This window comes from Myxozyma melibiosi (assembly GCF_037950935.1).
Source record: "Myxozyma melibiosi strain Phaff 52-87 chromosome Unknown BZA70scaffold_14, whole genome shotgun sequence".
NCBI classification, from domain to species: Eukaryota; Fungi; Ascomycota; class Lipomycetes; order Lipomycetales; family Lipomycetaceae; genus Myxozyma; species Myxozyma melibiosi.
The window spans coordinates 199,260-217,500 of NW_027042928.1; the positions used below are offsets into that span (position 1 = coordinate 199,260).

The window sequence follows — 18,241 nt, forward strand, 5'->3', positions numbered from 1 at the left end:
CAACCTGCTGCGACAGGATAGAAATCATCGTGAGGAGTGGTGCTGCGGTCTGTGGCTCGACAAGGAGCGATGGTGGTCTTTGGTCTCAGTTCAGCGCCCGTTGTCTGTGGTTTGTGTCTTTCCGTCGCTGAGGTTGGTTACGTAATTGTTTACTTCAGCGCAAAGGAGACCGCCGCGGTTGATGCGGCGATTCTCATTGTCTGTCCTGATCTTTGTATGCTCGGTGTTTTATTGTATTTGCCAAACTATTTTAGAATACTCAGTTGTGCCAGCTGGGGAGTGGTGTGGACTCAGTCAATGCGGAAGGGGTGAGCCTCTAGTGAAGAAAATGTTAGCAATGAAGACAGAACAACAACAGCAACAAGAACGTACCAGTACTAAACACCCATTTATCAAGCGGCATTCTCTCCGGATCATCAAAGATCATAAACAGATACTTCAACGTCTCCGCCAAAAAGAAGCTTTCGGATGAATCCACAACCGTCCCTCCCCCATCCGGCAACGTCACGTCCTGCACCTCGCCGTATCCAAACTTCGCCTTGCAGAACCGCTTGAGACCAGTGTACGCCGCCCATGCCCACTCCCGGTACTTCTCGTCGCCGGTGATGCGGAAGGCGTAGTAATACGACTCGATGACCTCGGGCCGGAGAAAGTATCGCGCGTCCGAGACCCAGAAGCCAAGTTTGCGGACTTGCTCGAGCTCGTGTGGACCCGGTTTTTCGATCGCCCAGCGCACGGTCTCCATGCCGCCGTCGAGCTCTTCGCTCTCTTTACTGTACGCTTCCCAGACGAAGGACTCGGGGCCTAGGTTTGTGGGCATGACGTATGTAGCATGGCAGGTGTCGAGCACGTCGAGGCCAAAGTCGATCAAGTCCGGTCGGCTGAGGAACTTGCCGCCGAGAAGAAGATTGCCAGGAAGGAAGCAGGTTAGATGGCCCATCTCGTTGTAGTACAGATCCGATTCCACGTGGGCGATGAACAGGTACCCGTTCTCAGGACGATGGCCGTCGGAGGTGTATGACTGAGGCGCGGAGCCGCGGTGCGCGAGATGTAGTCTTGTAGACTGCATGGCCTGTTCCCAGCGGTGAGAGTACATGGACGCGTGCTTATCGGACGGCGCGAGGATCGCGGCCTTGATGAGATACTCGTAGTACGAGTCATGTCCCGCACCCAACGACACGGATTTCCCGACGGCGTAGCCCGTGAACGCGTCGATAGGCGAGCTGATCAACCCGTCAAAGAGCTCGTCGTTGGAATTCCACACCAGCGACGACCACGACCGCGTCGCGTTCGTGACGTACTCCTTATTTCCCACGAGTTTCGAAAGCCGGTAGTTTTCAAGCCAGTTCGAGCCGATCCGCGCCGGACCGAGCGTGGGCGACACCTCGCGGCTCATGGAGGCGTACTCGGGATCGCTGTCCTCGTGCACGCCGATTTTGCGCGACAGATCGACGCGAGGCCAGGGAATGCCTGTCGGGGTGTCGTATGCGGGCGCGATGATGTGAGCGAGGTCAATTGCTTTTTCGAGGCACGCGGTGCGGTACTTTTCTTGATTGGGAATCGGCCCAAAGATGTCGGTCGAGGCCAGGATATCAGCTGCCGAGACAAGCGAGCCCAGGTATCGGATCGTCGTCTCGAACGGGTCCATGAGGTAGTCTTTTTCGTCGTGTTTTGAGAAATCGAGTTTGTTGAGCACGTAGTCGAGCGTGAGCGTGGCTTCCTGCGTCAGGTTCATGACGAGCGCGGTGGTGAGCGAGTCGACGAGCGTGGCCGCGAAGCCGTTGCGCGTGGTCTTGAAGCCGCCCGAGACCGGGAGGACTTCGTCTTTGCCCCACGCGACGGCTCGGTAGCGGTCAAAGGCCCATTTGAACTCCTTTTTTATTTCGTCGGCGCGCGCTTGGCTGCGCAGGGTGGCGGAGTGCGGGAGAGGGTGTTCTTTGAAGTTGAATTGGACTGTAGGGTGGGTGGTGTGGAAGGAGAGATATAGATAGCGGATGATGACGAGGAGCGCAAGAGCGTAGCTGTATGAATGTTAGAAGACCACTCGATATCAAAAAGCTCAAGATCATTCAGATTAGAGCAACAGAAGACGAGGAGACGAACAGGATGAAGCGACGGTATGGAGTATAGTACATGCGGAGGATCCGCAGTGTGCGGCCTCGTCGTTTCGGAGCAGTCCAGACCATATCCGCACGACTCTGCTAGAAGAGATGAAGAGCAGGTATTCTCAAGAGCAGCAGCTAACAACTACAGCAACAACAACAACCACAACAACACAACTTCAAAGCAAATCAAGAAGAACAAAAGGCTGCTGCAAGACCGGGCTCAGTGTGACGGCGAACGAGGATGTTTTGGATGTGCGGCTTGCGGCGCGTCTCTGCGCTTTCGTCCATTCTTTCGGATTTGGAATAAAATTGATTCTACCAAAGCCGTGGATCTCGTCACTTTCAGAGCATCGTCGGTGGAGTGTAGATAGTTGTCGACGGAGTTGTGCGGGTGGCCGGGAGCAGGGAAGGTGGACGGGGTGCTCAGATCAAGGTCGGTCGGTGCACTGATCTCTTTGATATCGTAGATTCCAACTTAGATTCCAACCTCCTCTGTTCTTCTTCACGAGTAATTCCTCTTCTTTATAAACAGTATGAATCCAGGACTGTAAACACACAGCAAATGGATAGACGGGCTCAACTTCAAGCGCAGATCAGTCTCCTGCAACGCGAACTAGACTCCTTGTCCGTCTCTTCCTCACCTCCATCCTCCTCCTCATCCTCAGATCCCTCCTCCTCCATCCTCTCCCTCGACGAATACACCCGCTATGGCAGACAAATGCTCGTCCCCGAACTCGGCAAACCCGGCCAACTCTCCCTCCGCGCCTCCTCCGTCCTCGTCGTCGGCGCAGGCGGCCTCGGTTCTCCCGCCCTTCTCTACCTTGCCGGCGCAGGCGTAGGCAGAATCGGCATCGTCGACCACGACACCGTCTCGCTCTCGAACCTGCCCCGACAAACTCTCTACACCGTCGCCGACGTCGGTCTCCTCAAGGTCGACGCGGCAGTTTCACACCTTCGCCAGCGCAACCCATCGCTCGCGTACACCGCCTACCCGCACGCCCTCACGGCCGACATCGCGCTCGAGATCGTCGCAGGGTATGATGTCGTGCTCGACTGCACCGACTCGCCAATGTCGCGATACCTCCTCGGCGACGCCACCAGCATCCTCGACATCCCGCTCGTGTCTGCCTCTGCGCTGCGCACAGAAGCACAGCTCCTCGTCCTCAACCGCACACACTACGCATCACCCGACCGCGCCGACGCGCCATGCTACAGATGTATCTTCCCCTCGCCGCCCTCCTACGTCGACGCTTGCTCCGACGCCGGCATTGTCGGTCCTGTAGTCGGCACCGCGGGCGTGCTGCAAGCTTTGGAAGCCATCAAACTCCTGGCGGCGCGAGCACATCCTGAGCTCTACGGCGAAATCCCAGGCATGCTTCTCTTCAACACCATGAGCGCGCGACCGTTCCGCACGATCCGCATGCGCAGGCGGCAGCAGAGCTGTAAAGTCTGTGGCGCGCAGCCTGAAATTACCAAACAAACAGTTGCAAAGTTCGACTACGCCGAGTTCTGCCATACGGCACAGTCGTACCCCGATATGGCGCAGTACTCGATCCCCGTCGCCGACCTCGCGCGGGTCCTCAACAAGCAGGAACAGGTTCATCTGATTGATGTGCGCGACAAGACGCAGTTTGAAATCTGCGCGTTGCCGGGGTCGATACATATCCCTCTATCCCATTTCCTCTCCGGCAAGCTCAGTTCAGAACAGATCGCGATGCTGGAGGATCAACGCACAAACTACATCGTCTGTCGGTACGGCAATGACTCACGCACGGCAGTTAAATGGATCCGCGAGAATTTAAACGCGGAAAAGACGTTCAACGTCGCGGGGGATTGTCTGCCTGGTCTAAACTTGTTGATCCTACGTTTCCAGAGTACTAGATGTGATGATGATGAATATATGTCAAAGTCCGTGAGTACTATTGATGTGTTGAGTGGTAAAATTGATTGACTAGGTATGGGCACAAGAATAGGATTGAAAGAATGAATTTAATTTGTACAAAGCCATGTCCGTATTCTCCGTGTATATGAAATACAAAAAACAAAAGACCCAAAAACTAGTTAAAAGCAAAAGACATTAAAGTATATAGATGTATGTAGTTATTCGTGCTTGGTAATTCACAAAAGTCCTCTCCAGTGCAACTCAACCTCGACCGAGAGATCAAGCTCGGCAGGGCCATTGCCAGCCCAGAGACCCTCCTTGAGCCATCCCTTGGCGGGCTGGATCGCGCCCCAGGACGACTTGCCGTCGTAGACGAGCTCGCCGTTGTCGCCGACCTCGAACGAAGTCGCGTTGGTGATGCTGTAGTCGCACACGAGACGGCCCTGGAGGTTGACAGCGCAAGGGCCGCGCGAGGAAGCGAGCTCGACGCCGCCGAGGGTGGAAGGGGTGCCGTGGAAAGTGGCGCAGGTGCCGGCGGAGTACCACTGGCCGCTGGTGATCAGGCATCCCTCGGATCCGTCGTCGACGATGACGTATCCCTTGCCCTCGAAAGGCTTGCTGTCCGGGTTGGGAGTCGGGTGAGGGCGCTCAGGGCGGGGAGGACGGACGATCTTGGGGAGGTACTTGATGCCGGTCTCGGGGCACGAGTCCTTGGTTCCGTCGGGGTCGGCGAAGAGGTACTCGCCGTCCTGGGCGCGGCCCATGACGTTGAAGTGGTACCAGACCTCGGTGAGGACGCCGGACTTGGTGCAGCCGAGGGTGACGTTGTGGTTGTCGGAGATGGAGGAAGAGATGGCGGAGAGGATGTCAGACTTGTTGAAGGTGGCGTCGAAAGCAGGGACGATGCCGGCATCAGAGAGAGCACCGAAGGTATCAAGAGTAGAGTGGAGATCGACCGCGCGCGAGAAGTACTCGACCATCGGGGTAGCGGTGGTGTTGTCCTCGGGGCCGTAGCACTGGGGCGCGAGGGTGGAGATGCAAGTGCCATGCTTGTTCCACTCGTGGGTCCAGAGTCTGTCGTCGGCGCCCTGGTAGGCCTTCCAGGACTCGCGCATGGTCGAGAGAAGCTCGGTGGCGCCGGCGGCGGTGAAGATGGTCTCGACCGAGTTGACGACACGCGTGGCGTCGCAGAACTGGTCGAACGAGCCGTCGCAGTTATCGGGCCAGAGACCGTGGAGGGTCCACTTGTCGGCGGGGCCGACGGCGGGCGCAAAGTCCCAGAACTGGGCGAGCAGGAGCTGGCCGCCGGGGGCGTTGACGCAGCAGGTGTCGACGTCGTCGGGGATGGGCGTCGCGAGGTGGCAAGAGAACTCCTTCTGGGCGGGACAGGAGTGGGCGGTGGAGACGCGCGAGCCGAACTTGCGGTGGACGGTCGGCTGCGAGCGGTGGGGGACGGCGGAGTTGAAGAGCTTGCCGACGAGGGGGCCGACCTTGGAGTGGATGTAGGCCGGGGCCTTGTCGGAGACGTCGCTGATGGCGCCGGAGAAGGTCGCGTAGACGGCGCCGGCGAGGAGGGCGGCGACGACGAAGGTCATGAAGGTGCGGCCGCGGCGGGAGCGGCGGGGCGCAGGCTCGGAGAAGGCGAGCTCCTCCTGCTCGAGGGAGCGGTACTGGGCCTTTTCGTCGTCGCGGTAGGGGGCGTATGTGTAGGAAGGCATGTGTGATGAGAGAAGATGGGATGAGGTGGTGAGGATGAGGATGAAAAGAAGCGACTACGACGGCAGCCCGAGATCTTTATATATTCAAGAACACCTCAGAACAGAACCAGGATCTCTTTCAAAGCTTTTCTTGCGTAAATACCGGAGGAAGGCGATGTCAACAATGACGACAACTGCGCTCGGTGAAGCCCGGCCAAGACCAGCAAACTCCCAATTAACGCGTGTTCGCCATCACTGCACTCGACCGCAGTGACTCTGAAGACGTCTCCCGGGGTACTCCGATGTTTACCCATTTCCGCTTCCTCCACTTCCCCGTCCGCGCCCGGCCTTTTTCTCACGTTTCTCGGGCCGCGCTGCTGTTCGCGGTTCGCCTGTTTGTCGGAGTAAACAGAGCGGATCTGGGATCGAAGAGGCCCCGGCGGCGAGCGTCGGGCCTTCGCTTCCCCAGAGGCGCTTTTAGCTGTCGTCCTGTGCGCCGCCACCGGTGTTGCCTGCGTTTTATGGAGAGCCACCGGGAGGTAGTCTGATGTGGTTTAGTGGCTGTTGTGCTGGAGTCTATTGTGTACTGGAGTCTATTGTGTACTGGAGTCTATTGTATACTGCCGAGAGAAAGTAGGTGGAAGCTGTGTATATAGACATGGCAAGTGTAGACAATATGCAGCGAGATGCAGCAGATGCAGCAGGAGAGTCCCAAACAATCAAACAAAGTATTAAACAACTGGAATAAATGTACAGCGAAGGCAAGGAGGAAGAGGCAAATGAGGAAGAGGCAAATGAGGAAGAAGAAGGCAGACGGCAGTGCAGCAGCCAGCGAATATAGAGAGCAGAAGAGCACGCTGGCTATCAACTGCACTGAACTGCAACGCGTCAACATGCGAATTAAACATCAAACTACAAAACAACAACACAAATGCAGCAATTGCACTCCTCAGACCTTCACCAGATACGAAACAAACAAAACCGTCACAATAGCCGATAAACTAAAGTAATACTCGAGCTCGACACACAACCACACCAGCAGCGTGCCCACCGGCGGCGCCCGACTGATGATTTGCAGATAACTCGCCTCGTTGACGACCGTCAGCAAATACGCGCCGAGCACGACAAACGCCAGCATCAGCAGCATCTGGAACCCGATCTTGGTGTGGCTCGGGTGGATGACCGAGTGCAGCACAAACAGGACGCCGAACGTGATCAGGCTCCGTTTCGGTAGTGTCTCCAGCAGGAGTTCTTCTTGGTACTGCTTGCGCACGAGAATGTCAAAGATTGCGTAGGCGGTCGTCAATGGGATGAGCGCCATGAGGTAGTCGAGCATGAGAACTGCGTACTCGTTCGGTTCGCTGCTGCTGCTGCTGCTGCGCCTTATCTTCGCGTTGCCGTTCCGAGTAGGCGTGTCTTCTGACGGCGGCTTCGTGTCTTCGTGGAAGCTGACTGTTTTCTTTTTCAACGACGGCGGCGGAGTAGACGGGTTCGAGCCCATTGCAGCCTTGACGTCGTCGGGGAGGATTTTTGTGATGGGAACTTCGTTGCCGGCGGCGTCGGTGAAGGACACCGGGGCGCCGTTTGCCGAGGTTACTTTGAGTGCCGGTTTAGCTGATGACATGGTGCTGTAGAGTGAATATATGTATGTATCTCTATATAGAAGAGTAGTAGGAGCAGCTGCAATAAACCACGCTGACGCTGATGCTGATAGCTGATAGCGACTGCGATAGAAACCGGCGCGGCGCGATGGACGAGCAAAGGCCGGCTGCTCGCTCAACTCCGAGCGAACGTCATCGTCGGTTTTTTTTTTCATTCTGGCCTCCATTTCAGCAGCAAACATAAATATCGACCTGTTTCCTCGTTCGGTTTGATGCTGTATCGCTACAATCGACTCAAAATGCGTGCTCGCACTCTTCTTTTGCTTGTTGTCCTCGCCATCGCCCTGTGGTAAGCCTCGTTATCTGCTTCTACTCCTTCTACTATCATCACCACCACTAACACAACACTCAGGGTCATCACCCGCAAGGTCTTCAAACCCACCAATGCCCGCATGCTCACCTCGCACTTTGCCCACAAGCGCATCGCGCTCATCATCGCCCACCCCGACGACGAGGCCATGTTCTTCGGCCCGACCCTGAACGCCCTCCGCCAGCTCGCGCTCGACACCAACGGCGGCGCGTCCGGCCTGCCCGACATCAACCTCCGCCTCATCTGCCTCTCGACCGGCAACGCCGACAACCTGGGCGACACCCGCACCGGCGAGCTGCGCGCCTCCGCCGCAAAGTTCGGCGTCCCGCCCTCGAACGTCGTCATCTTTGACGACCCGCGCGTGCAGGACCAGATGGGCGTCACCTGGCCTGCCGAGGCCATCGCCGAGCTCGCAGCGCCCTACCTCGCCGACGTCGACGTCGTCCTCACGTTCGACCCGACCGGGGTCTCGGGACACGGCAACCACGTCTCGCTCAACAAGTACGTGCAGGAGTACCTCGTCGACGGCGAGGCCGACGCCCGCCGCGAGGTGTGGACGCTGCGCACCGTCAACGTGCTGCGCAAGTACATTGCCTTCTTCGACATCCTCGTCACGTACACCTACAACCAGTTCTTCACCGACAACGCGCGCTCGCTCGTGCTCGTCAGCGACGTGCACCAGTACGCTGTCACCCGACAGGCCATGACCGACGCGCACAAGAGCCAGATGCGGTGGTTTAGATGGGGTTGGATCTCGCTGAGCCGGTATATGGTCGTCAACGACCTCCAGCTGTCGGTCAAGCAGGAGGAGTAAATAGAATAAAAGTTTGAAAGTTAGTGTAATGAGATCTTGTATGGGTGACTGTGCATTGGATGAATCGGTGTTGTATTGGTTTTCTCGTGTTTTGGAGTCATAATGATCTTGTAAATTTCAGTTCGTATCGTTGTATGTTTAGTTATTTAATGGGATGACATAGTATATACATTTTGATACATCTGTTTCCAAACTACAGCCTTCGTAATTACTCCTTATTTCCTCCATTATTACTTGCACCTTTTTTAACTCATGAACATTTCTTACTCATGTACTAAGAGCTCTGCTGCTTGATGTACTCGACCAACGCATCGATCGTGATGACGTCCAGATCGTGCTGCTTTCCAAACGCAAGACAGTCGTCCCGACGCGCCATCGATCCGTCCTCATCCTTTACGATCTCGCCGATCACGCCCACCGGGGGGAGACCGGTTAGCTTGCAGAGGTCTGTGGTGGGTTAGCTTTTGCTATAGAGTGATCTCAGCCCTAGTGAAAGAGGAAGACTTACCGACAGCAGACTCGGTATGTCCTCTTCGTGCCAGCACGCCGCCGTCGACCGCCCTCAGCGGAACCACATGTCCCGGCTTCATGAAATCGCCCGCGACAACAGCATCATCCGCCAGCTTACGACAAGTAAGCCCCCGGTCGTGCGCCGAGATTCCGGTCGTCGTTCCCTCGCGGAAATCGACGGTGATGGTGTATGCGGTGCCGTGGCGGTCGCTGTTGCGCGCGACCATGAGCGGCAGCTCGAGCTTGTCTGCCCGCTCGTTTGTCATCGGCGCGCACACGTACCCGGACGAGTGGCGGACGAGGAAGGCCATGTTTTCGGTCGTGGCGTGCACGCCTGCGCAGATGAGGTCGCCTTCGTTCTCGCGGGACTCGTCGTCGAGGACTATCAAGAACTTGCCGTTTTCTGCGGGGGTTAGTCAATGCTAGTCAGCAGTAGTGCAGAGGAGTAGACGTACTGAACGACTCGAGAGCCTTCTCTATCGGTGTGAACATTGTTGTTGATGAAGTAGTGGCTATTGCGAAGAGATGTGAGCTTACAGAGCAAGGCGATAGCGAAGAGCCGTCTGCACGCACAGACACAGACACAGACACAGACACAGACTCTCCAAACACACTCACCTCAGCCTTCACGATCAACACAGAGCAGAACTGCTGATATTTGGTCGCGATATCAAAAAGAACAGAAGCAGGTTTCTGTATTTTCTGGTTTTTGCAGGTTCGGTTTGCGGGTGACGTCTGTGAGGGAACTTTATTCGGCTTCTGGAGACGAGGGTCGCGGTTCGCCGTGGTTTCCGCTCCTCCGCTGCTGCTCTTTTGTAGTGTAAAAAGCAGTAACAAATACAATAAAAACTACTTCCTTTCTACTTCTGACTATTCTTCTCTTCTTATTACAACATCTGCGCAGACAATCGGCATCCCACCCCCACCGGTTCACTTTCGCGGCTCACGTCATAGTAAACAACCGCAACCCGAACCAACCCGCCAAACCACCGAACCGACTCCCGAACCCGGTGGCCCACGCCGGAGCTGACCGACCCAAAGCCATCAATGTCCTCCACGTCTTCTTCTCCTCCTCCTCTCTTCTTCTCTTCTTTCTGCAAGACAGCAGACAACAGCAGACACAATGAATCGCCTCTGGGGAAGCAAAGACAAAACACCAAAGCCAACGCTCGACGATGCCATGTCCGGCGTACGTAGTGATCCTCCCTCTACTTATCTGATAAGCAACTAACCTGATCTCTCCCCCTCCCCAGCTCGACACCCGGATATCCTCGCTCGACGTCAAGCTCTCGAAACTGAACTCCGAGCTCTCGGTCTACCAGCAAAAGCTGGCGCGCATGAACGACGGCCCGGGCAAGAACGCGCTGAAGCAGAAAGCGCTCAAGATCCTGAAGCAGCGCAAGATGTTTGAGGCCCAGAAGGACTCGCTGCAGCAGCAGAGCTGGAACATGGAGCAGGCCTCGATGACGACCAATAACCTCCGCAACGTGATGACGACCGTCGACGCCATGAAGGGCGCAAACAAAGAGCTCAGGAAACAGTACGGCAAGATCAATATCGACAAGATCGAGTCGATACAGGACGAGATGGAGGACCTGCTCGATATGTCGAACGAGTTGCAGGAGACCATGTCGCGCTCGTACGCGATCGACGACGAGATCTCGGATACTGAGCTCGACGCGGAGCTCGAGGCGCTCGGGGATGATATGCAGTTCGAGACCGGCGAGGCGGAGATGCCGAGTTATCTCATGGAAGGCGGCGGCGGTGGTTTGCCTGAATTTGTCGACGAGCCGGTCAAGGAGGATAAAGAGGAGGTCGCTGCGTGATTCTAATTGTCATAATATATTACTACAGCAGTCTATGTACATCGCTCAACTCAGTCTTCTCGCAGCAAGAAAGTAATTCCCCAAATCCCGTGGCCCGCAAAACTCCCAGCCCACAAACGGGATATAGATACACCCTTTACTCGTCACGACGTCCCAGTGCTCGCCCGTGCCCGGCACGCTCGTCTTGTGCTCGATAAACCACTCCCGTAGCTCCTTCTCGTTGATGTACTTTGACCAGCTATGCGTGCCTTTCGGTACCATCCGCAACAAGTCCTCGCCCACAAAGATCGTCGTCAGGTACGCTGCCGCAGTGCGGTTCACCGTCGACGCAAAGATCCATCCGCCAGGACGGACGAGCTTCGTCGCGGTCTCCAGCAGCGCAGACGGATCAGGCACATGCTCAAGCACCTCAAACATCGTCACCACATCATACCTCTGCTCGTCCTTCCCTTCCGCCGCTGCCTCTGGCACCGGCAGATCAAACAGCGAGCACAGCTTATAATCCAGCTTCTGCTCCATCACCAGCTTCGGATCCTGCCGCTTGTGTTTCTTTGCAATCTCGAGCACTTGCTCAGACATATCAAGCCCCGTCACCGACTCCACCCTCGGATTCCGTGCCAACGCCTCGGTCAGGATCCCGCCCCCGCACCCGACGTCGAGCATCTTGAGCCCCGAAAGCCGCGTCTTGCTCGGCAGCGCGTAGGCGTCGATCGTATCAAAGATAAACGACGTCCGGAGCGGGTTCATCTTGTGCAGCAGCCGCGAGGGACCGTTGGCGTCCCACCATGACGAGGCGAGCGCGTTGAAGTGCGCGAGCTCGTCGGGCGAGAACGCGGATGAGGAGGCGGTCGAGTGGGAGCGGGATGTGAGCCGGAGTGTGGTCTGGCACAGACGAGATGAGGAGTGTTTGATTGTGCCCAGCATTGCGGTGGTGATCTGCGGAGGAGAAGCTCTGGTGGAATTGAATTGAATTGAATTGAATTGAATTCATCGAATTTTTTGAATTATTGTAGGGCAGCTGCGATCTTTAAACTTTGATTTTATCTGCTAAAACCAGCAATATTCCATTCTTTCTACTCGACAACTGCAATGAACGATGCTATATTACATTTTATACTACATTTTATACAAAAAACACAACGGTAAAATAAACTGCCCAAACACCCATCTATAGCTATCGTACATCACCTAAACTGCGCCCACTCCGCAATATCATTATAATCCATCGGCTCCCACTCCAGCTGATCCTCCGCCACATTCCCCCTCGCCTTCACCCACATAATCTCGTTCTCAAAATAACACATAAACCCACCTCGCCCGCTCGCGGCCGCGGTGATCCGGTACAGCGGATGACCCAGCAAATCGTGCGCTTTGCGAAGCGGGATGAAGAGTAAATTGTTTTCCAGACAAAAATCCTCGACCACGTCCTTGAACGTGCTCTCCAGATGCGCGGAAGATGTCGCGTCTGGCTGTGCCGGTGCGGAGGGTTGCTCGCGCGCGAATTTCCGATCAGCTGGCTTGGAATTGTGGTGGTGGTGATGTGAAGATTTCTCTTTACTGCTGCCGGAAGGCGACGCAGCGCGACGGGTATTAGTGATCGGCTGCAACTCATCCGCGGCACGAGCACCCAGCGCAGCAGCTTCATTAATCAGCGCCAGCCCACGACTGAACGCGCTCTCAATCTCCGGGTACCGCAACAGTTCCTTTGGAAACTGTTTTTTCCAAAACTGGTACCACTGCTCGACCTCGTCAAAGTCCGGCGTCGAGGTAAGCCAGAGAAAAAGCACGCCGTTCCATTTCGGGAAAAACTCGTCGAGTAAAAGGGTGCTGAACGTGCGCGTTCGAAACAGACGTCGCCATTTGAAAACGGTCAGTAATGGACCCATCTCTTGATCGGCAGGGTTGACTTCAAACTCAGACACGAGCAACCCCGCCAGCTTTGGATATATATGCCGTACCAAAAGCGCGTCAAGGTCCTTCCCAATAACCTCCTTCCACGCCGACAGACCCTCAACAACACCCTTCGAGACATCCCAGCCGCGCAGCACCGAGCCCAGCTTAACTCTCACGTCGGCAACCAGCCCGTCGAGGTTCTGCTTCAGAAACGGCATCCACGGGAATATCCACACATGCGGCAGCGGCTCCGTCTGGTTTATCCGCTTCGGATTCCACGCCTCGACCGCGGCGCGCAGCCGCGGCAGGACGATCTGCTCAATCAGTTGGATTTCAATAAACCCCGGAAGGACTTTATGCCATTCTTCGAGAAGCAGGACGATCGGCGCCGGGTCGTGCACGTTCCATTCGTTGAGCAGGGCTTGTCGCACGCGTGGCAGCCAGATCGAGGCCATCATGCTTTCGTAGAGCGTAGCGCGGTTCTTGGACGCCAGATGGCGCTTGTGGTGGAGGTAGATGTCGTCGACCGCCACGTCTTCGCCGTCTTCTTTCCGATCGGTTGCGTTCACACGGAGCAGAATCTGCCACCGCAGGATGTAATCTTTAAGAAACGTAGGATTCGCAATCGGATCCCAGTCCACCATCAGCTTTTGCAGAACCGGATGCAGCGCGGCAATCGCTACATCATCCAACCTGAACCTCTCGGCTTCCAACGCAAACTCAAACTGCAGCGAATCGAGCTTTCCCGCGATCGAGCTCAAGACCGCTTGCGGGTTGCTGGCCATCAGATCACCCGAGAGCTTTGTCTGTTCTCGAAGCTCGATAGCAAGCTCCATCACCCGGCCCAGCCGGTCGATGCTCTCGGTTTCCTCGTCGGTTTCTTTGGTGATCCGCTCCGTCTCTGCTGCGACCCATTTCGCGCGTGTCTGCAGGGACTCCCACTCGTCGGCGTACTGCTCCAGTTTCATCCGCGCCAGCTCTGCCTTCTGTATCCGCTCCGCGTCCTCTGTATTCGTCTCGTCAACGGTCTTGAACCCAGACATATCCTCGATGATTTTCGATTTCGCGCCCGTCATATCAATCACGTTCTTCCACACCGACGGCACAGCAAGACCCGATGCCTCGATCTCCTCCACCGTCCGATACGACACCCTCGGCCGCGCCTGAAACTCCTCCCGTTTCCGCTTCTTAGCTTTCTTCGCCTTCCCTCCCTCCGCGCTCTCGTCTTCACTTTCCTCGACCTTCTCGCCCCGACGCTTCGCCTCCTCGATATCCTGCTTCGTCTTCTCCTTCATGCCTCCGAGTCCAAGCCGTCCCGCCCGCATCTTCTGCTCGATCGGGTTCAAGATCCCGCTGCCGTCGGAACCGAGGCCGCGGCCTTCGACGTAGCCCATCCTTGCGAATATCGCCGCGCCTTTGCCGTACGAGGACGCGAGTGCCGCGCCGGGCTTGGCTGCTTGTTGGCGCGCTGCGAGGAACGATGGACGGCCATTGTTGGTGGACGGAGTATCCGTAGTTGGTGTAGACTGGCGCGATTCCGACGGTTGCGAGCCCTCGCGCTGCTGCTGCTGCTGCTGAGCAGGTTGCGACGTAGCAGCTGTTGCAGTCGTGCGATTCAAGTTCGCGAGAGGATTCGAGGGTGTGCTTGCGCTGGGAGCAAAGCTGACGCCACGGTACCGCATGGGCTTTGTCGAGACACTGGACTGCTGCTCGTCTTCCTCATCGTCGTCGTCGCCGCTGCGTTTTGCTCGAGCTGGTCGACGGAAGCCGAGGAAGGTACTGATCTCGGCGTCAGAGTCCACGTCTGACGAGTCTGACGAGGACATGCTGCAGCTGTGCCTTTCGGTTTATGCTGTTGGTCTTCAGTGTAGGTATGATTATGAATGCAGGAATAGATGCAGATGCAGTCGAGATGATTAAGTCGAGAAGTTGGAGATGCTTCAGGATCTTTTCTGGATGTGTGGCGCACACAAAGTTGCCGCACCGCCACAGACGCGTTCAGCTGAGCTCTCGTCGAACGCGACTTGTTTCTGTAAACACACCGTCGTCTGCTTGTTTGTTGTTTGTCGCAGAACAGTACACGATGCCTTCTCGATACTATGATATAGACGATTTTATTGCCGACGGACAGGTGCGTTGTTGATTATCATTTTGGAAAGTGTGCGCTAGCTGACTGTGGAGTAGAAAATCCCGTGTATTTTCCAGACTGCGGTGCCTGAGATGGGATATCTCGAACACGGACGGAGTGAGAGCACAGATGTAGGATACCGCAGACTTTGCTTTGGTAGCTGTATCAAGTGCTATGCTAATATACAAGTAGATCAGACACGGTGCGCGACTAGAACTGCCGCTATGGCTGGCCGAACCGCTAGCAATGGGGTCAGTCTGCCCTCCCTGCTCTTCATTCTCTCCCACTAACCATCAAACAGTGTCTCTGACGAATTCCCCAACGGCCTAGTAATGGTCTCCACCCCCGCCCCCTTCACCTCCAAAATCATCAACGCGCTGAAAGCCAACGCGGTGAACGTCGACCTGCGCTCGCTCACCATGTATTTCTTCAGACTGGCCCAGCGCTGGCTCGAGCTCACCGGCGACCACACCCTGCTCGCGCAGATCTCGGCCGCATTCAAAGAGCGCGCGGTGGTGGTTAACGATTACGCTTACAACACACGGAGTACGAGTCTGATGACGGATAGCTCGGAGTTTATGGGCAAGCTTGATGATACCGAGGTTAAATGTGAGCTGCTCTTGTGCTGGTTTTTTTTGAAGAAGTTACTGACATCTTGTGTAGTGTATAAAGCGGCACATGTGGCATCCCGACAGTTCAAAAAGTGGGTTAGCATCAAGAAATGAGCTTTGGGAAGGGGACACGGCGTTACTGATTTCAATTTCTATTTGTGATGTACACTCCATTGCCTATAATAAACAAACTGTACAAACCCAACATTAATGCTTAACATTATACTTCTTTTGCTTCTCGATATTCGCCTTGAGCGACTTTTGCTTATCGCGCAGACTCTTTCTGTTCTTGCCCTGGATATCGCGCGTATGGATCATCATAATGAAATTCTTCTTCCTAGCCTTCTCCTTATTTGTCGTACTATGCGGTTTCGAATCCAGCTTCTTGCCTTTCTTCGATCCAAACTCGCGGTCCTTGCGACCCTCCATCACCGTGTCCATGCGCTCATCCTTATCCGCCCTCGTCGAGCGTGTTCCAATCAGGCTGTTTGCGTCAACCGTGTCCTGGTGGCGCGTCATGGTGGAGGATTTCGAGCCGTGCAGAATCTTGTCGATACCCGCTTTCTGGCGGAGTTCCTCGAGTTTCTGGAAATCGGCGGGCGTGAGAATGCGCGTCGCCATAAGGCTTTGCATCGGGTCGAGCTTCGCGCGCTTGGCTTCGGGCTCCTCGGTTGCCCGTTCTTTAACTTGCGCGTTTTCTTCAACGTCGCTGTCGACGTCGTCGTCATCATCATCCTGAGCTTCGTCGTCAGAGTCCTTGTCGTCGTCTCCTTCGGCATCAGAGACTTCGTACTCTTTATCGCTCTCGACATTAATCCACCCTTCCTCCTCGTCGTCTGCGTCCTTGACGTTCCACGCAGCATCATCCCCGTCATCTTTCGACACAATCTTGCCGTCCTCGCCCGGCTCAGCAACATCAAGACCCTGCTCCTTGCGCCACTGCTCGAGCAGCTCGAGACCAGGAATGCCCTCGACCACGTTCTCGACACCGTACTGCAGCTTCTTATTTTCGATACCCGCGCGCGCGTTCGCGCTCATCTCCATCGCAGAGATCTTATCGAGATCCTTGCGCGCCAGCATCTCCGGCGCGACGTCGCGGTACAGTCTGATAAGCGACCGCGCGGCCATCATCACGCTCTTGGCCTTGGACTTGTGGTACTGCGTCAGGTCCTGGAGCAGGTCCTGGTCGATCGCGAGCGGGTTTCGCGTCAGGATCTCGCGGATCGTGTTGATGCCCGCCGCGGCGACTTCGGGCGCTACACCATCCGAGACGAATTCGTCGGCGATCTTGCGGATCACGGGTGAGAGTGCGTCGGGCGGGACGAGGTCGTGCGAGGCCTGGGCAGCGCAGGCCATGAATTGCGTGACGTCGCGCTGCTTGGGCGTCAGGTACTTTAGAAGGTAGGAGTATACGCCCAAGACCGAGAGCTTGTGGACACCGATCAGACGCGAGACCAGGTTGAGGATCTGGATGCGCTGCTCGAGCGTGTACTTGTTGCCGCTGCTCCTGCTCAGCGTTTGCGAGAAGAGACGCTCGGCAAAACCCTGGGGATCGTGCAGGAGATGGATTGCCGAGAAATTGAGATGCGCCTCGAGTCCCTTGGTCTCCTCTTTCTTCTTGAGCACCTTGACTGCGTTTTCGAGCTTGCGCGCGCGCTTGCCGGTTTTCTTGTTCACGCCGACCTTGTGCTTAATCTCGCCCACGTTCGGCACCGCGCCGTCTTCGTCGTCGCTGCTCATGCCGTCACTGCTGTCGTCGCTATCCAGCCCGCGCTTCTTGCGCAGCGCTTTCTCGCGATCGCGGTCTTCGCCGAGGAAGAAGTTGACCCCCGCGATCGAGACCTTAGTGTTTCCGTGCAGAGCAGCTATCTTCATGATCTCGACCGAGCGGGCGTCGTCCCAGATCGAGCGGCGCCAGAGCTCGCGGGTGAGTTTTGCGGCCCAGAGGCCGTCCGGTGCCGCGGCGGGGCCGTCGGACGACTCGAGGAGAGTGAAGAGCAGCGTCTGCACGCTCTTATTCAGCTTCGGCGCCCGTGTGTTTTTATTCGCGTTCTTGAGCAACCGCACGAGCGTCGTGTAGATATCCTTGCGGAACACCTTTGAGTTTGTGGTTGGCAGCAGCGGGAACAAGATCTGGATCAACCGTTCTTCGGTGATGACCTGTCGATTCGTGAGCTGCACCAGACTCTGCACCATCTTCTCTCGCAGCTCGACCGCGATAGCAGTGTGGTGGTTCACGAGCATCTCGCCGAGGTCGTCGGCGAAGTCCTTGGTTTCGGAGGGGTAGACGACGCAGACGTGCGCGATTAGATTTATCTGCTTCATGAACTGCTCGGTCTCGCCGAACCCGCTCGGGTTGAGATTCAGAATCTCTTTAAGAGACTGGTAGTGCTGATATTGTCCGAGAAACTCATCTTTGTGTGATCTATGGAGGATGTCAACACATTGTTCTTGTTATCCACAAATCCGAGATACATACTCTGGCTGTCTGCGGATTCGATCCTGCAGAACCTGCAAGTCGATAATCTGCGACTCGCCAACAGTCCCTCTGCCTCTTTTCACCATTGTAAAGTACTTTAGAATACTTCTTCCAACGTCAGAGAGAAAGTAAAGAAGCTGTCTTATTTCACTCGCGCTGGTGGTTGGTTTCCAGCTTTTTTCAAAAATATTTTTTTGCTTTGGGAGCAGATGCGGTTGGGAGTTTGGAAGTGGCTGGGAAGTGGCTGGTAATAAGTGGCGCATGGCTTAGTAATAATTCACTCAGCAAGCTAAAGTTAGAAACGAGAGCTGCTCTCCGCGCACAT

The 18,241-nt window shown here is 55.8% G+C and overlaps 11 protein-coding genes across 11 annotated transcripts; 4 read left to right on the forward strand and 7 right to left on the reverse strand.

Moving 5' to 3' along the window:
- Positions 1 to 112: 112 nt before the first annotated feature.
- BZA70DRAFT_88110 (mannosyl-oligosaccharide alpha-1,2-mannosidase-like protein) lies at positions 113 to 2,499 on the reverse strand. Its single transcript, XM_064915502.1, has 3 exons — positions 2,104 to 2,499; positions 373 to 2,021; positions 113 to 316 (listed from the first exon to the last, which is right to left on the reverse strand). The coding sequence occupies exons 1-3, from the start codon at positions 2,184 to 2,186 to the stop codon at positions 291 to 293; spliced, it is 1,758 nt and encodes a 585-aa protein (XP_064765989.1). The 5' UTR covers positions 2,187 to 2,499; the 3' UTR covers positions 113 to 290.
- BZA70DRAFT_307654 (molybdenum cofactor CnxF) lies at positions 2,195 to 4,078 on the forward strand (the record flags this gene model as incomplete). Its single annotated transcript, XM_064914835.1, has 2 exons — positions 2,195 to 3,927; positions 4,061 to 4,078. The coding sequence occupies exons 1-2, from the start codon at positions 2,668 to 2,670 to the stop codon at positions 4,076 to 4,078; spliced, it is 1,278 nt and encodes a 425-aa protein (XP_064765990.1). The 5' UTR covers positions 2,195 to 2,667.
- Positions 4,079 to 4,081: 3 nt separating this feature from the next.
- BZA70DRAFT_284382 (ribonuclease T2-like protein) lies at positions 4,082 to 5,880 on the reverse strand. The gene has a single exon (XM_064913598.1). It carries the CDS (start codon positions 5,703 to 5,705, stop codon positions 4,224 to 4,226), a length of 1,482 nt encoding a protein of 493 aa, XP_064765991.1. The 5' UTR covers positions 5,706 to 5,880; the 3' UTR covers positions 4,082 to 4,223.
- Positions 5,881 to 6,633: 753 nt separating this feature from the next.
- BZA70DRAFT_269569 (uncharacterized protein) lies at positions 6,634 to 7,308 on the reverse strand (the record flags this gene model as incomplete). Its single annotated transcript, XM_064911222.1, has 1 exon — positions 6,634 to 7,308. One exon carries the CDS (start codon positions 7,306 to 7,308, stop codon positions 6,634 to 6,636), a length of 675 nt encoding a protein of 224 aa, XP_064765992.1.
- A 276-nt stretch (positions 7,309 to 7,584) lies between these two features.
- On the forward strand, positions 7,585 to 8,469 carry BZA70DRAFT_291768 (putative deacetylase LmbE-like domain-containing protein; the record flags this gene model as incomplete). Its single annotated transcript, XM_064914330.1, has 2 exons — positions 7,585 to 7,634; positions 7,698 to 8,469. 2 exons carry the CDS (start codon positions 7,585 to 7,587, stop codon positions 8,467 to 8,469), a joined length of 822 nt encoding a protein of 273 aa, XP_064765993.1.
- Positions 8,470 to 8,743: 274 nt separating this feature from the next.
- On the reverse strand, positions 8,744 to 9,471 carry BZA70DRAFT_269571 (3,4-dihydroxy-2-butanone 4-phosphate synthase; the record flags this gene model as incomplete). Its single annotated transcript, XM_064911223.1, has 3 exons — positions 8,744 to 8,916; positions 8,978 to 9,382; positions 9,435 to 9,471. 3 exons carry the CDS (start codon positions 9,469 to 9,471, stop codon positions 8,744 to 8,746), a joined length of 615 nt encoding a protein of 204 aa, XP_064765994.1.
- A 242-nt stretch (positions 9,472 to 9,713) lies between these two features.
- On the forward strand, positions 9,714 to 10,924 carry BZA70DRAFT_87816 (Snf7 family). The gene is made up of 2 exons (XM_064915501.1): positions 9,714 to 10,168; positions 10,233 to 10,924. Exons 1-2 carry the CDS (start codon positions 10,103 to 10,105, stop codon positions 10,803 to 10,805), a joined length of 639 nt encoding a protein of 212 aa, XP_064765995.1. The 5' UTR covers positions 9,714 to 10,102; the 3' UTR covers positions 10,806 to 10,924.
- BZA70DRAFT_260911 (O-methyltransferase, catalyzes two different O-methylation steps in ubiquinone biosynth) lies at positions 10,808 to 11,888 on the reverse strand. The gene has a single exon (XM_064910887.1). It carries the CDS (start codon positions 11,727 to 11,729, stop codon positions 10,851 to 10,853), a length of 879 nt encoding a protein of 292 aa, XP_064765996.1. The 5' UTR covers positions 11,730 to 11,888; the 3' UTR covers positions 10,808 to 10,850.
- BZA70DRAFT_260914 (GC-rich sequence DNA-binding factor-like protein-domain-containing protein) lies at positions 11,889 to 14,380 on the reverse strand (the record flags this gene model as incomplete). Its single annotated transcript, XM_064910888.1, has 2 exons — positions 11,889 to 12,318; positions 12,391 to 14,380. 2 exons carry the CDS (start codon positions 14,378 to 14,380, stop codon positions 11,990 to 11,992), a joined length of 2,319 nt encoding a protein of 772 aa, XP_064765997.1. The 3' UTR covers positions 11,889 to 11,989.
- Positions 14,381 to 14,623: 243 nt separating this feature from the next.
- On the forward strand, positions 14,624 to 15,610 carry BZA70DRAFT_284394 (uncharacterized protein). The gene is made up of 5 exons (XM_064913599.1): positions 14,624 to 14,829; positions 14,883 to 14,957; positions 15,019 to 15,077; positions 15,128 to 15,435; positions 15,490 to 15,610. The coding sequence occupies exons 1-5, from the start codon at positions 14,782 to 14,784 to the stop codon at positions 15,549 to 15,551; spliced, it is 552 nt and encodes a 183-aa protein (XP_064765998.1). The 5' UTR covers positions 14,624 to 14,781; the 3' UTR covers positions 15,552 to 15,610.
- Positions 15,611 to 18,205, reverse strand: BZA70DRAFT_284397 (SDA1-domain-containing protein). The gene is made up of 2 exons (XM_064913600.1): positions 17,917 to 18,205; positions 15,611 to 17,862 (listed from the first exon to the last, which is right to left on the reverse strand). The coding sequence occupies exons 1-2, from the start codon at positions 18,177 to 18,179 to the stop codon at positions 15,645 to 15,647; spliced, it is 2,481 nt and encodes an 826-aa protein (XP_064765999.1). The 5' UTR covers positions 18,180 to 18,205; the 3' UTR covers positions 15,611 to 15,644.
- Positions 18,206 to 18,241: the final 36 nt, after the last annotated feature.

Excerpts from the sequence above, each read along its gene's own strand:
- BZA70DRAFT_87816 (XM_064915501.1), top strand. The coding sequence starts at position 10,103 with ATGAATCGCCTCTGGGGAAGCAAAGACAAAACACCAAAGCCAACGCTC. Across the intron at positions 10,169-10,232 it reads TCGACGATGCCATGTCCGGC|CTCGACACCCGGATATCCTC; the intron begins GTACGTAGTGAT and ends CCCCCTCCCCAG.
- BZA70DRAFT_284397 (XM_064913600.1), bottom strand. The coding sequence starts at position 18,179 with ATGCGCCACTTATTACCAGCCACTTCCCAGCCACTTCCAAACTCCCAA. Across the intron at positions 17,863-17,916 it reads CGAATCCGCAGACAGCCAGA|ATCACACAAAGATGAGTTTC; the intron begins GTATGTATCTCG and ends CATCCTCCATAG.
- BZA70DRAFT_88110 (XM_064915502.1), bottom strand. The coding sequence starts at position 2,186 with ATGGTCTGGACTGCTCCGAAACGACGAGGCCGCACACTGCGGATCCTC. Across the intron at positions 2,022-2,103 it reads CCATACCGTCGCTTCATCCT|CTACGCTCTTGCGCTCCTCG; the intron begins GTTCGTCTCCTC and ends ACATTCATACAG. Across the intron at positions 317-372 it reads TAAATGGGTGTTTAGTACTG|AGGCTCACCCCTTCCGCATT; the intron begins GTACGTTCTTGT and ends TTTCTTCACTAG.
- BZA70DRAFT_284382 (XM_064913598.1), bottom strand. The coding sequence starts at position 5,705 with ATGCCTTCCTACACATACGCCCCCTACCGCGACGACGAAAAGGCCCAG.
- BZA70DRAFT_260911 (XM_064910887.1), bottom strand. The coding sequence starts at position 11,729 with ATGCTGGGCACAATCAAACACTCCTCATCTCGTCTGTGCCAGACCACA.
- BZA70DRAFT_284394 (XM_064913599.1), top strand. The coding sequence starts at position 14,782 with ATGCCTTCTCGATACTATGATATAGACGATTTTATTGCCGACGGACAG. Across the intron at positions 14,830-14,882 it reads ATTTTATTGCCGACGGACAG|AAAATCCCGTGTATTTTCCA; the intron begins GTGCGTTGTTGA and ends ACTGTGGAGTAG. Across the intron at positions 15,436-15,489 it reads TGATGATACCGAGGTTAAAT|TGTATAAAGCGGCACATGTG; the intron begins GTGAGCTGCTCT and ends CATCTTGTGTAG.